Genomic DNA, 12,731 nt, shown 5'->3' with positions numbered 1-12,731 from the left:
TGTCCCAAACATTATAAACACATAACCAGATAAGGATTCCTTAGTGTCCACATTTACAACATAGCATGCTTTTACACATCTCGTAAAAAAAATTCTCTTGAGTTATTCTTATGTATTTTAAACTACCTTTCAAAGATTCATTCAAGTATCTAAAAAACAATTTCAAATTCATTATCCAAAACCCACATCGCCTATTCGTTCATTCCATCCTCCCTTAAACTCGTCATTTTTTTTAGTTAATTCTCGTCATTCCAATCCTTGAAGGTTTTATTTTATACATTTATTTGTGAATATATGCAATATTTTTTAAGGAAAATTTGTTAAAAATATGTTTTATAAAAAAATATTCTAAAAATAAGTGAAAAATCTAGTTGAAAGGTAAAAAAAAAGTCCATTAATATATTAAAAAAAATAAAAAAATAGGCATGCATGTCAGCCGCACGCCAACCCGCCACCTTGGCGGGACGATTATGATTTTTATGCCCATTTCTATCTGGTGAACTTAAGGTTGAGCGGGGCGGGCAGTCGGTTTTGCCACCCCTACGTACGTGGATGTACAACAAGACTCAAAGCCCAAATATGACTAAGTATTTGTATTATAAAGTAGAGTTTCCACTTAAGTAGGTGTCATAAAGATGGTCATAATAAGGCTACATTAAGTAGAAACCCTACTGTATAGTATAAATGTTGAGTCACATTTGAACCTTGTGTCTTGTTTTACGTCCACGGCACCATAACTTAACGTTTTTTTTTGCCAAAAATTGACGGAATAGATTAAATAGGATAACCAAATTGAAGTTAAGAGACTAATTTATAACGTTCTTTAGTTATGAGACTAAAGCAGAACATTAAATTAAATTAAGGGAATAAAACATGTATTAAGACTAAAATTAACTACAATAATTAGATAATACACTTTATATAGTAATTCCAATTAAGTTAATAAGTCTTAAACAACTTACTACAACCTAAAAAAGTCCAACTAAACTAATTTTAACACGTAACTTTTCCAATAAGATTGTCTCTATTAGGAAGAGTTTAACAACTTCCCAAAACAATAATGTGTTTAAATAACCAAATCAATGTCACAAACAAAACCATAAGAACATCTTTCCTAATTCATATTTTCTTTCCCAAAATTGATGCATTATAAAAACCACTAGCTCCACTTAAAAAGGAAGTTCCATATCAATAATCAATGAAAGTAAAAAGGGCCAGACAAATAGATAATCTCTTTCCTCTTCTTTGTTCACTAATAAAACTTTAAAAAAAAAAAAACTTACGTAGCTATGTTAACTCCGCAATCAATCAAGTTATCACTATTATAGTACCATAGGGTCCTCATAATCTCTTTATATAGCAACAACTATGTAGTCATGATCTTTCATTACCACCAATTCTACCTCAAATTTTCTATGTTCTCAAAAACTACAATGCTCTCATCACTCTATATGGTTCCTCTCTTCTCTCTTTTATTCTCATTCATGATTTGTGGTAATAATGCTGAGGGTCCACCATCACCAGGGTACTACCCTAGCTCCAAAGTAAGCCCTACTACCTTTGATCATGGATTTAGAAACCTATGGGGACCTCAGCATCAGAAACTAGACCAAGGATCATTAAAAATATGGCTTGACACTACTTCAGGTGTATGAAATGTTCAAGACATTATGTCTCAAATCATAGCTCTTGAAATTTCAATAATTTCATGATTTGTTACATATGTACATACATAAAATTTTATTACAATATTAATTTAGTTCTCTCATCATTGCAGTGTATAATAGTCAATTACTTTTTCTGTTCATCTGATTCTATTTAATTTGAGAAATTAGTCTCTGCAACTAACACTCTTGGAAGTTCTTATGACTTCTTGTAGGGAGTGGATTCAAGTCGCTTCACTCTTATCGATTTGGATACTTTGGTGTTGCGGTTAAGCTTCAAACGGGCTATACTGCAGGAGTCATTACATCTTTCTATGTGAGGATTACCTTATATTTTGACTTAAAGATGAAAATTGACTATATATATAACCATTTTTTTCATTTGAGAATTGTAGCTTTCAAACAACCAAGACTATCCAGGAAACCATGATGAAATAGACATTGAGTTCCTTGGTACCACACCGGATAAACCATATGTGTTGCAAACAAATGTGTACATAAGAGGAAGTGGAGATGCAAAGGTTATAGGAAGAGAGATGAGATTTCATCTTTGGTTCAATCCAACTCAAGATTTTCACAACTATGCTATTCTATGGAAACCTAGTGAGATCATGTAATATTTTCATACACTATATTTTGTATGTTACTTTATGTTTATAAACTTTATATTTCTTACAATTAGTATATGAAAAAAAAACATGCAGATTTTTTGTGGATGATGTTCCAATAAGAAGGTACCCTAGGAAGAGTGATGTTACATTCCCTTCAAGACCAATGTATGTGTATGGATCAATATGGGATGCATCTTCTTGGGCTACTGAGAATGGAAAATACAAAGCAAATTATACTTATCAACCTTTCATTGGTAGATATAAAAACTTCAAACTTCAAGGTTGTACAAATTATTCCACCTCATGTCGGCCACCTTCGGCCTCGCTTCCCGGCTATGGCGGTAGCCTGAGCCGTCAGCAAAATGTTGCAATGCAATGGGTCCAAAAGAATTACTTGGTGTATGATTATTGTCGTGATAATACGAAAGACCATACACTTACTCCAGAATGTTAGGGTTCGATTTGGTTCAGTTCGATTCAGTCCATTGGATTTGATACCAAAGTATATGGTTGACGGAGTGATTTTTGAGATGGGACCGGTCCTACATGTTTGTGTGTATTACTGATACTATAGTCCTATAATATTGCTGATGAAATAAATCAATGTGTGGATAGTTTTCTAATAATGGTTAAGGTATCATAAAATGAGAAAAGTGACCTTGTTCCCTTGAAAGTAGACCTTTTAACGGAACCATCTTATTGGATTGTTGTTGCTGAATTGGACCTCACAGATTGTCGGTAGCACTTCTCTCTTCCATGAATTTGTATATCAACAATAATCATTACTAAGAATGTTAGAAATTTAGAATAATCAGCTTTGCTTATAATTATGCATAGACATCTGATTGCAGATGTGTGAGTGTGAGTTTGAACTCGTAACATTTCAATTATTTATCTTTGACAAATGAAATTTCGGTAATTACTAACTAGAATTTGTTTTAAAAATTTTCAATGGATGGAATTAGAATCATCACATAGATTGGTATCTGATTGACCAGAAGCTTCACTTTGTAGGGGTGTTTGTCTAGTTGTGGCATTGTAAAATGTCACATGAATGAATTTAGTATGCTTCACTTTATTTGGTATGATGCTATATTCTCCCATGCTTAACATAAACATAAATCATTATACATTTGTATTTGTTTATACAATACAATTTGATTATTAATTTATTTCACATCTTTCTTTATACATTTGCAATCTGATTCCGTTTTCTATGCCTCATGTGAGAAGATGTGTATGTACGCATTGAACAGATGGGCATTATTCACGGAGCCTCTTTGTCGTTTTACTTTTACCTAAAGTTTCATATTTTCTATTTTAATATTAGTTTTATGAAATTACGTATTCAGTATCTAACCTGAAATCTGCAAATATTATCGATTATATTTTTCTAACTAATTTGAAGAGAAGGCTCCAATTGAGTTTATGTTTGTAATTGTAGAAATTATACTAATAGAATTGTTTAGAAAACGGTGTCTTTAGATTGGCGATCAACATAATTAATTCTAAGAGAATTGAGTTTAGTAGAATTGATTTTAACAGAATTTAATTTAGCAGAATTAATTTATATTTGAATACGTTTAAATAAAAGTGAGTCGAATAATAAATTTCAGTGTAAAAATCATCCATAATTAATTTTGGAGGTAGAAGCTACAAATTCTAACTTCAAGTAGAATCAATTCTAGTTTTGATAAAACAAACATCTTTAAATTATCCAGAATCAATTCTACACTTCTTGAATAGATTTTCGGTCTTTCAAAAGTCAATCCAAACATGTTAATAGATGATAAACTCTTACTATACCCCTTGGGTCTCTTAGGCACCATGTGTGCTTCCAATAATATCCCTCTGCTTCCGTAGATGTACCTCCGAAAATACATTTTTTTTACATTTGCATGAAAACCTTCCATAGATGCATATACGAAACACTTTCGTATGTATATCTACGGAATATACCAGATTCAAAAAACCAGGAAATCAACATTGCAAGGAGGGAGAAAAACAACATTCATAGATTAAAATCGACATTGTATCGATAACTTCACCAGCAAATAAAATATTACATCTCAATAGCTCGGTGGACGCTTGCATATCTCTAAGATTTGCTCAATCGTTCTTTGCATTGTCGCTACGAACTCGAGCGAGATTTTCTCTTCGAAACCAAAAAACAGTCGCCACATCGCCAAAACATCCTCTCGGTTCTTGAGCTCAATGTTGTTGTAAACGACATTCCCTCAATTGTCAAATGAAGGTGAACGATACTCGAGCTTCACAACCTTTCGTTGTTAAATGAAGGTGAACAATACTCGAGCTTCACAACCTTCCGTTTGTTACCGTAAGGTAGGAGGTAGTGGATTTCGCCAATGATATCGTCGAGCGAGGTGAAATCGTTGAGTTTGAACGTCCTCCCGAGTGTTCTACCGTCGGAGTAGGAGACACTTGCAACATACCAACAGACGTTGTACTCAAATTGAGACATTTTTATGTTTGTGTGAAATACAACATTAAAAACCCCAATTTTATAGAAGACCTAGGTGAATATGGACCACCCATTTTCTGTCACAGCATGTTCCGTAGATATACCGACAAAAGGATGTTAGATATTTTGCTTCCATAGATGTATCTACGGAAAAAATCTATAAATTTACAATTAAGAGCCTTTTGTAGATACATTTACGGAAGTTTCCCTGTTAGTTTTTTAACAGAACATAATTAAATAGCAGTAGCAGTAGGGAAAGAAAATACAAACTAAAGATTACAATGTTATAATTCACAAAAATTGATTATATCGCAATGTTAAAGAATGCATATATTACACTTTGAAACGAAAAAATACATCAAAAGAACTGTCGCCGGCTAAATCTATTGGTGTTTCCAATTTTGACTTTTCCCTATTCGATTCCTTTTCGATGTTATTCAATCTTTCGAATTCGTGCATCCTATCAACAAAAAGATCCGGCCACATAACAGCATCTTCGGTATGATGAAGCGTCCATTCCAGTGATGTATATGGTATTGGGCATCCTGATTTCAAGTAAACTTGCACAAAGTGACTCGCTTTTGAAAGTCATTCAATACACATGATGTGATCATTTGGATTTGTAGGCGGTGCGGAGCGGGAAAAAGGTTTCCAAAAAACCATAACGCGTCAAGTCAATGCACACCCTATCATACACGCATGCAATAAGATGTCTCATTTCCGGGAATCTCATCCATTTGTACACCGAGGCGTAAGCGCCCAACCAAGGAACAAGAGCTTCGTTAACTACTTCAAATTTAACTTCCTCTCCATATAACTACGTGTACGATTATTTATGCGTCTTCAACTCTTTGATAAGTTGATGACGGACAAGCGTATGGCTATCCTCTCCATTACCAAGCAACACCGAGACGGCCCGGTAACCGCAATTATCGTCCCCCGTAACATTGACGACCCGCTCGATGTTAAGGTGTATAGAAACCGATATCTCTTTGATGAATGAAATTTTCGGCATAAGAGGCATCTCTTCGATGATTGGAATTTTTGGCGGAATATGTGTCGGAGGCGGTTTGCTTATGCGAGCTCCTTTGCTTGAACTTGTTTGAAATTTTTGAGATTTTGGAGTTGGTGAGTCGGGAAAAAGTTTATTGATGTGCTCCCAATAGGAAGGAGCCCGTGTAATCGAGTTGTCATTTGGTGTAGACTTCAATTTCTTTGGATCACCATTTGTCTTAACCGGTTGAGAAGGCGGTTTCATGTCGGTTGTTTCGGGATATTCAATACTCCGCAATTGTTCTTTAATGTGAAGTTTCATGTTGTCATCGGCGTTCGAAAACCTCTCTTGTATCTCTTCCAATTCGGAAGTAATAGAGATATTCGATTTTTCTCCTTCGATGCAACCATCATCATCAAAACTAAGTCTTTTCTAATGAGGGATAACTTCGTCCATTTTTATTGGCTCACCTAGTATCACCTTTTTAGTTATTGCAGATCACTTCTATCTACCCTAATCTCCTTATTATTGCGGTACCGGGTGTTATACACTTGTCTTATATTTTATACGTTGTCGGGTTCCTTCTGTTTCAATGTGGCAAGTATATTTTCTGTTGAACAAGATTCAAGGACATGTCATTAATACATGTCTTCTCTTTCGGATTGAACCGACATACATGATGTTGTAGAAAGTACAAGTCAAATGTAAGTATTTTATATTATCGTATCCACAGGGATTGGGGCGATATCAAAACCGTTCAACAGTTTCTATATCTCTAAGCATAAGTTTCAAGATTTGTTTGGTTTAAAGTTACGGAAAATAAAAGTGCGTAAATAATGAAAGATAATTTCAGAGGAATATACTTGTTGAGAATTGGTTTTCATCCACCGATTCAATATGCCAATCTTGGATCAGTTATACACAATCTATGTTTGTTTCATTATCATCACGTATTGCTCACAACAAAGTTCATGTCTAAACGTTTGTTGAGATTTCTTACCTTATGGTTTAATCGACGATTTCTCAGCCTATTAAACAATACGGTAGCATTAAGATTCAATACTTAAAGTGAACGTTAAACCTAAATATATGTCTAGCATTTAGAGTTTAATAGTTGTTATCTTGGATCGAGATTAGAATCGTATTTGTCAATATCAATTCAATCCATGAAATAAACAGTAAAACGAAGATAACAACGATAATGATTTAAACATAAATTATATATAATGCCATGATCAAAGAAAATACATACTGTTTCGGTGCACTACGACCAATCCCAACAAGAGAGGGATTTAGCTACTCATGGTAGCTTGAAGAACAATGGAAGATTCGAGTTGGAACGACATCAACGACGATTTCCCGACTCTCGATGTATGTCTAGCTCCCTCTCCCTAAAAACCTCTATTTCTGTTACTATTATAAAGGTATTACAAGATAAAAGTGAATCTCCTCTGAACTGATTTTCTGCTCCTTTTATAGCTGTTCTGACCGCCTGAGTTCGCTATGCTAACAGAAGTTCGTTGCAGCGAATGCCTTGCTTCATTGTTAAGTCTTTGTTTTGACCGACAGAGTTCGCTACGCGAAGGATATTTCGCTGCAGCGAATGTTTTCTTTAGCTTTAAGAAATTCAAATCTTCTAGAAACCGCCAAAGTTCGCTACAGCAAAATATGGTTCGCTGCAGCGAATGTACTTCGCTTCTGCTCGCTGCTAGCAAAACTGGAAAGCTTGCTTCTGACTTCGTTCGCTACAGCGAAATATGGTTCGCTGCAGCGAATCGGGCCTTCGCTACCATTCGCTACCTTTCGCTGCAGCGAATGCCCTGTTTTCTGGATTTTGCCTTTGATTTCCTGGAGTTCGCTACAACGAAATATAGTTCGCTGCAGCGAAAGCTCTGTTTTCCAGTTTTTGCTTTAATACTATAACCTGCACAAATGCAAACTAAATCAAGTAATTTTGCACAATGATACTTTATTCAATAGTTGAGGGTTTTTATGTGAGAAATATGTCAAATAAGCAAGATAAGTGCTATGTTATAATAATTTATTTTAGCATGAATCGAGCACTTATCAATACACTAGGATAACCTTGTAATTTTCCGCACATGTCATGGTTAAGCAAACCACAAATAACACTAAATCTCCACTTCTTGCTAGCCACCATGAAACCACAGACTTTAAATGGACACTAGCATTTTCTAGTACCCGTGTCGTCTCTTTTAAACTTCCTTAGACGAGGATGATATTTCCCGCTTCTTTCGCACAACATTGTTACGAAAGCGTTTCTTCTTGTGGTACTATTATTCGATCTTCCTATTACCGCGCCAAAATCAAGGTTAGTTGCATTCATACAAATCCATGTGAGCATGCTTTCACGATCATCAAACTCTGGCTTGTTATTAAAGTCACCGCCGACATCTACCGCCTTTACGACTACCCCTTCAACATTCGGAGAAATAATTGCGGAAGGAACTAATTCTCTTGAGATATTGTCGGGGTGCACCATACCTATTTATAAACAATAGCACAAATAACACAGAATCACAAGAATGCTGGAAAAAACAACATTGACAAGTTCCGTAAATGCACCTCCAGAACGTGTTCATCTTCAACACGTTCCGTAAATGTATATACGGAAGCAACGTTACATTTTTTTACAAAAATTTGATTGATAATGTGAGCAATGCAACGGATAAACATGAATGTTTACCTAAAATTATGTCTTCTCTTGCTCCCTTTGATTTGTTGCATGAAGCTTTAGAGTGAAAAATAATATTGATGGTGTAGGGTTTTTTAGAGTGGTGGGAGTGAGTGTTGAAGAAGAAATGTAACAATGAGGGAGTGATCATCTACGGAAAATTATGGCGCTAAGTTATTCCGTATATGTAACTAAGGAAAATTCCCTTAACTGAATTAATATACATTTTCTCCCAAAATACACTAGTTTAAAATACTTCGTAGATGCACCTCCGAAAAAATTCAAATTTTGGCAAAAAAAAATGTGTTTCCGGATGTGTATCTACCGAAGTAGGATACAAAATTAAAATTTCGCATGTGCCTAAGAGAATTAAGAGGTGTAATGAAATATTCTCTCATAGATTAGTTCAAGAGTGTAAGAAAGTTCAATATTGATCTCAAAGAAAAAGAATAATTCAAAGTATTTACTTAGTCTACTAATTGTATCAAAAAGCAAATGGTAGAACTTAGAAGTGTTTTTCATGGTAGCACATTACTTTTTTTATTTAATTATATTTTAAAATAAATTAAAATGTTAACACAATTTACATTAAATTTTACAAAGAATTTACCAAAATAAGTTCTAAACTGTTTCTTGAACCGGCCCGTTTGAGATATCTGGTCTGCTCAACATAAAACAGATCAACAAACTCTTGCTATCGACAGTTAGCACACTGAGAGGATTCCGAAGAAACGATGAGCTTCCGTCTCTTAACCAAAGCATGGCGACACCAAAGCCAATCCAAAAATCACACCGCCTTTTCTCACATACTCCCTCGTTTTTTTTCTCGCAAATCCCAACGGTTCGTCATTCCTCAAACAAACCTCATCTCTCTAATTCTCTTTTCTTTTCTTTTTTTCACTTTCTAACATTGAACTCCTAATCAGGTCATCATTCGGCATTGCTTTCGACATTGACGGCGTCATTCTCCTCGGGAACACTCCCGTCGGTGGCTCTCCGGCAGCATTGAGAAAACTATACGATGCAGAAGGTGAACAAGAAAAACAAATTCACTCTGTATCAATTTTCGCTATTTCTTATTTACAATCGTAGTTTTATCGATCTGTTTATTTTGTTAGGTAGAATGAAAGTCCCGTACGTTTTCCTTACCAATGGTTAGTACTTCTTACTCTTATTTCATTTCTTCTGAAATGTCGTATTTGGTGCAATTAGGTTTAGATAGGTACAATCATTTATGAAATTTTCATATTTGCATGAATATGGTTCAAATTCAATCAATGATTCATTTGCATAGCCACTTGCATTAGGTTTAAGTGAAGATTTTGTTTGGAAATGATGCATTGCTTATTTTGATTTTATCTTTTACAAAGGTGGTGGCATTCCTGAAGCTAAAAGAGCCTCTCAGCTTAGTGAACTGTTGGGTTTAAGCGTCTCGCCTTCTCAGGTATGTTGGAAGAGCTATGCTTTATCATATGCGGTGAAAAAAATTGATTACGAGTAAATTGATTCAGTAAATTTGGAATGGACTAAAAGTGAGTTGAAGATAAAGTGATTTATTTTTTGATAAATTCTTGCAAATGTGAGTTGAAGAACAGTGTATTTTAGTGTAGAAATCACGTTTAGAACTGCTTTTTCACATTGCTGTCCTAAATTCTTTTTGTGAAATTACTGAGGTTCTGCTCTTAATTTAATGTGATCATTATGCAGGTTTTGCAGGGCCATTCACCATTTAGACAATTGGTCGATAGGTATATGTGTGCTTCTTATCTGAGCTGGCTGTAAATGGTTATATGCTGAAACCAGCAATTACTCCATTGCGTAATATTTATCATATAGAACTTGAGTTTACAGATTTGAGCATAAACTCGTTGTTGCTGTGGGAAAAGGGGAACCAGCTTCGGTGATGTCTGAATATGGTTTTAAGTAAGGTTTTAAGATAATTGTCTTGTTTGATATGTCATGATTTTATTTTGCGATCAATCTAATGTCATTTTCATTGTCTTATTATTTTGTTCTTGTTGTTATTGATGTTCAGAAATGTTATCTCAATTGATGAATATGCATCGAGCTTTGAAAATATCGATCCACTGGCACCATACAAGAAATGGACGACCAAGCTGGCTGCTACTCAGGATCCAAAGTTTGATGAGAGTAGTTCACGAATCGATGTCTTCTCTGAAAGGGTTCAAGCAGCATTCATAGTTAGTGATCCTGTTGATTGGAGCAGGGACATACAGGTAACAGATTACAGCAATATTATATGACTGTTCCACATCAATTGACTTTCCTTTTCCTCTCCTGCATACTTTGAGGGACATTCAGAATCAAAGTTTCTGTGGCTTTTTTGTATGCATGGTTGTCAAACTTTAACAAAACTATGGGTTTACAAACAACTTTAGGTATCAAAATTAAGCTAATTCGCTTGGAAAATTGATTCTGCGTAAACTTGTGTAGACTCACATTGAGTTATGATTTCGAGGACAGTTGATCAAGTCTACAACATAATGGTCATTTTTCACTAGACCTGCCTAACATATAAGCTGTTTAGTGTTGAGGTTTTTGTATATTAGACATGTGTCTTGTACAAAAGGAATTTCATTGTGAAACTGATTAAGTAGTTTGTGTCTGGGCTATTAGTGGTCCATGACTTAGTCTTCCCTCATAGCTTGACCAAAAGAAATGAAAAGAAATGGAAAAGAATATTGAGAGAAGAGACACAGGGAAAAGGAAGCGGCACAATATTCTACAAGGAACCAAAATGGAGAAGAGTAACATCTAACTAATTTTGACTGTTGAAACTTTCAAGCTGCTATTCACTTTACTAGATTAAGTTTAATCACATTTTAATTTTAATTTGGCTTCTGTTTCTTAGAGCTGGGAATAAATAACAAAATTCTCCACTTCTTTCTGGTTTCTAAAAGTTCTTATATTTTTGTTTTATGAATCAAATCGATGGATCTATGAACTGACCAGGACTTCTTATTCAGGTTCTCTGCGATATCTTGAAAACTGGAGGACTTCCTGGAAGAAATGTTGGAACGCAACCACAATTATATTTTGCAAATGATGACCTTGAATACCAGGTTGGTTGATGTTTGCTACAGTACGACTTATGATACAGATCATATGAATCCCATTTATATTACTATACTCACTAACAAGGTTTTAAAAAAGGTATAGACTAAATTTCCTTCTGAACGTCTGGGCATGGGAGCTTTTAGGATTGCACTAGAATCCATCTTCAATCGGTAAGACTGCTTATATCTTATTGTTAATGGGTGTTCTCAACTTTAGTTTCTTTAAATTGTTCACCTATGACTGTGAAACACTCTATCTGCAGGAGTCATCCTCATTCCCTAGAGTACACGTGTTTCGGCAAACCACATCCATCTGTATTCAAGAATGCAGAAACTGTATTACAGCAACATGTGCCCCAAGTCTATGAAGATTTCAACGACATAAACCATAAAAACGCTCAACATTTTCAAACACTTTACATGATTGGAGATAATCCAGCAGTGGACATCAGAGGTGCACGACAGGTATGTCTATTGAATTAGGAATTCACTAGTATTATGGTATTAGGTCAATTATTTGATTACAAAATGCGTCTGACAAAAATACTGCATATCAGACTGGGCGTCCTTGGTTTTCTATTCTCACGAGAACTGGTGTTTTCAAGGGGAAGGGAAATCACGACGAATTTCCAGCAGATCTGGTAATATATCATGACAAAGTGTTGCAGTGTTTATCATTGGGTGGTTATTATAAATTTATAATACAACTTCGCTTCTGCAGGTTGTTGACACTGTGGAAGAAGCTGTGGACTACATCCTAGCAAAGGAATCCGCTTAGTTGGTTTGATCTGCTTTACATTGCATTGCAAAGGCTCTGATTCTTAGTAGAAAGGGTTAGTGATTAAAAAAACTATGTAATAATTTATGGGGGCATAATCCTGCCATAATCCATTCATTTACGAACGTGTAATTGTTTATTTTCCCATTCCCACATGTTTTATTTTTTTTCTTCTGATGGAGAAATTTAAGGTGGCAGCTTAATTTAACTACACTTAAGTTAAGCTGTAAATTTATTTCAAGATTGGATGGGAGTTAGTTACACTATATGCTTTACCAATAAACTAGGAAAATTGTAAGAAGGGTATAGCTTTTATATGGTGCTATGTGAGACACGCATCATATAATTGTCTAACCCAAGAGTATGCTTTTCTCAAGGCTCTCAAGGTCCTGAGTTTAAATTTTGTTAGGTGCTATCAATCTTTGTGTTG

At 35.0% G+C, this 12,731-nt stretch overlaps 3 protein-coding genes across 3 annotated transcripts; 2 read left to right on the top strand and 1 right to left on the bottom strand.

Moving 5' to 3' along the window:
• The first annotated feature begins 1,352 nt into the window (after positions 1–1,352).
• Positions 1,353–3,086, top strand: LOC131621348 (probable xyloglucan endotransglucosylase/hydrolase protein 32). Its single transcript, XM_058892389.1, has 4 exons — positions 1,353–1,647; positions 1,880–1,980; positions 2,060–2,277; positions 2,369–3,086. Exons 1-4 carry the CDS (start codon positions 1,377–1,379, stop codon positions 2,727–2,729), a joined length of 951 nt encoding a protein of 316 aa, XP_058748372.1. The 5' UTR covers positions 1,353–1,376; the 3' UTR covers positions 2,730–3,086.
• Positions 3,087–5,586: 2,500 nt separating this feature from the next.
• Positions 5,587–6,072, bottom strand: LOC131621388 (uncharacterized). Its single transcript, XM_058892427.1, has one exon. It carries the CDS (start codon positions 6,070–6,072, stop codon positions 5,587–5,589), a length of 486 nt encoding a protein of 161 aa, XP_058748410.1.
• Positions 6,073–9,115: 3,043 nt separating this feature from the next.
• Positions 9,116–12,531, top strand: LOC131621347 (uncharacterized protein YKR070W-like). The gene is made up of 12 exons (XM_058892388.1): positions 9,116–9,287; positions 9,373–9,476; positions 9,565–9,600; positions 9,817–9,890; positions 10,154–10,194; positions 10,298–10,369; positions 10,482–10,683; positions 11,434–11,529; positions 11,627–11,694; positions 11,787–11,988; positions 12,081–12,164; positions 12,245–12,531. Exons 1-12 carry the CDS (start codon positions 9,181–9,183, stop codon positions 12,299–12,301), a joined length of 1,143 nt encoding a protein of 380 aa, XP_058748371.1. The 5' UTR covers positions 9,116–9,180; the 3' UTR covers positions 12,302–12,531.
• Positions 12,532–12,731: the final 200 nt, after the last annotated feature.

This window comes from Vicia villosa, unplaced genomic scaffold (genome assembly GCF_029867415.1).
Source record: "Vicia villosa cultivar HV-30 ecotype Madison, WI unplaced genomic scaffold, Vvil1.0 ctg.000004F_1_1_1, whole genome shotgun sequence".
Lineage (NCBI taxonomy): Eukaryota > Viridiplantae > Streptophyta > Magnoliopsida > Fabales > Fabaceae > Vicia > Vicia villosa.
This window is presented reverse-complemented; position numbering and strand designations above follow the sequence as displayed.

Coding starts and splice junctions, on each gene's coding strand:
- LOC131621348 (XM_058892389.1), top strand. CDS start 1,377: ATGATCTTTCATTACCACCAATTCTACCTCAAATTTTCTATGTTCTCA. Junction 1,981..2,059: donor GAGTCATTACATCTTTCTAT/GTGAGGATTACC, acceptor TGAGAATTGTAG/CTTTCAAACAACCAAGACTA. Junction 2,278..2,368: donor TGGAAACCTAGTGAGATCAT/GTAATATTTTCA, acceptor AAAAACATGCAG/ATTTTTTGTGGATGATGTTC.
- LOC131621388 (XM_058892427.1), bottom strand. CDS start 6,072: ATGAAACTTCACATTAAAGAACAATTGCGGAGTATTGAATATCCCGAA.
- LOC131621347 (XM_058892388.1), top strand. CDS start 9,181: ATGAGCTTCCGTCTCTTAACCAAAGCATGGCGACACCAAAGCCAATCC. Junction 10,684..11,433: donor ATTGGAGCAGGGACATACAG/GTAACAGATTAC, acceptor CTTCTTATTCAG/GTTCTCTGCGATATCTTGAA. Junction 11,695..11,786: donor CTAGAATCCATCTTCAATCG/GTAAGACTGCTT, acceptor CTCTATCTGCAG/GAGTCATCCTCATTCCCTAG.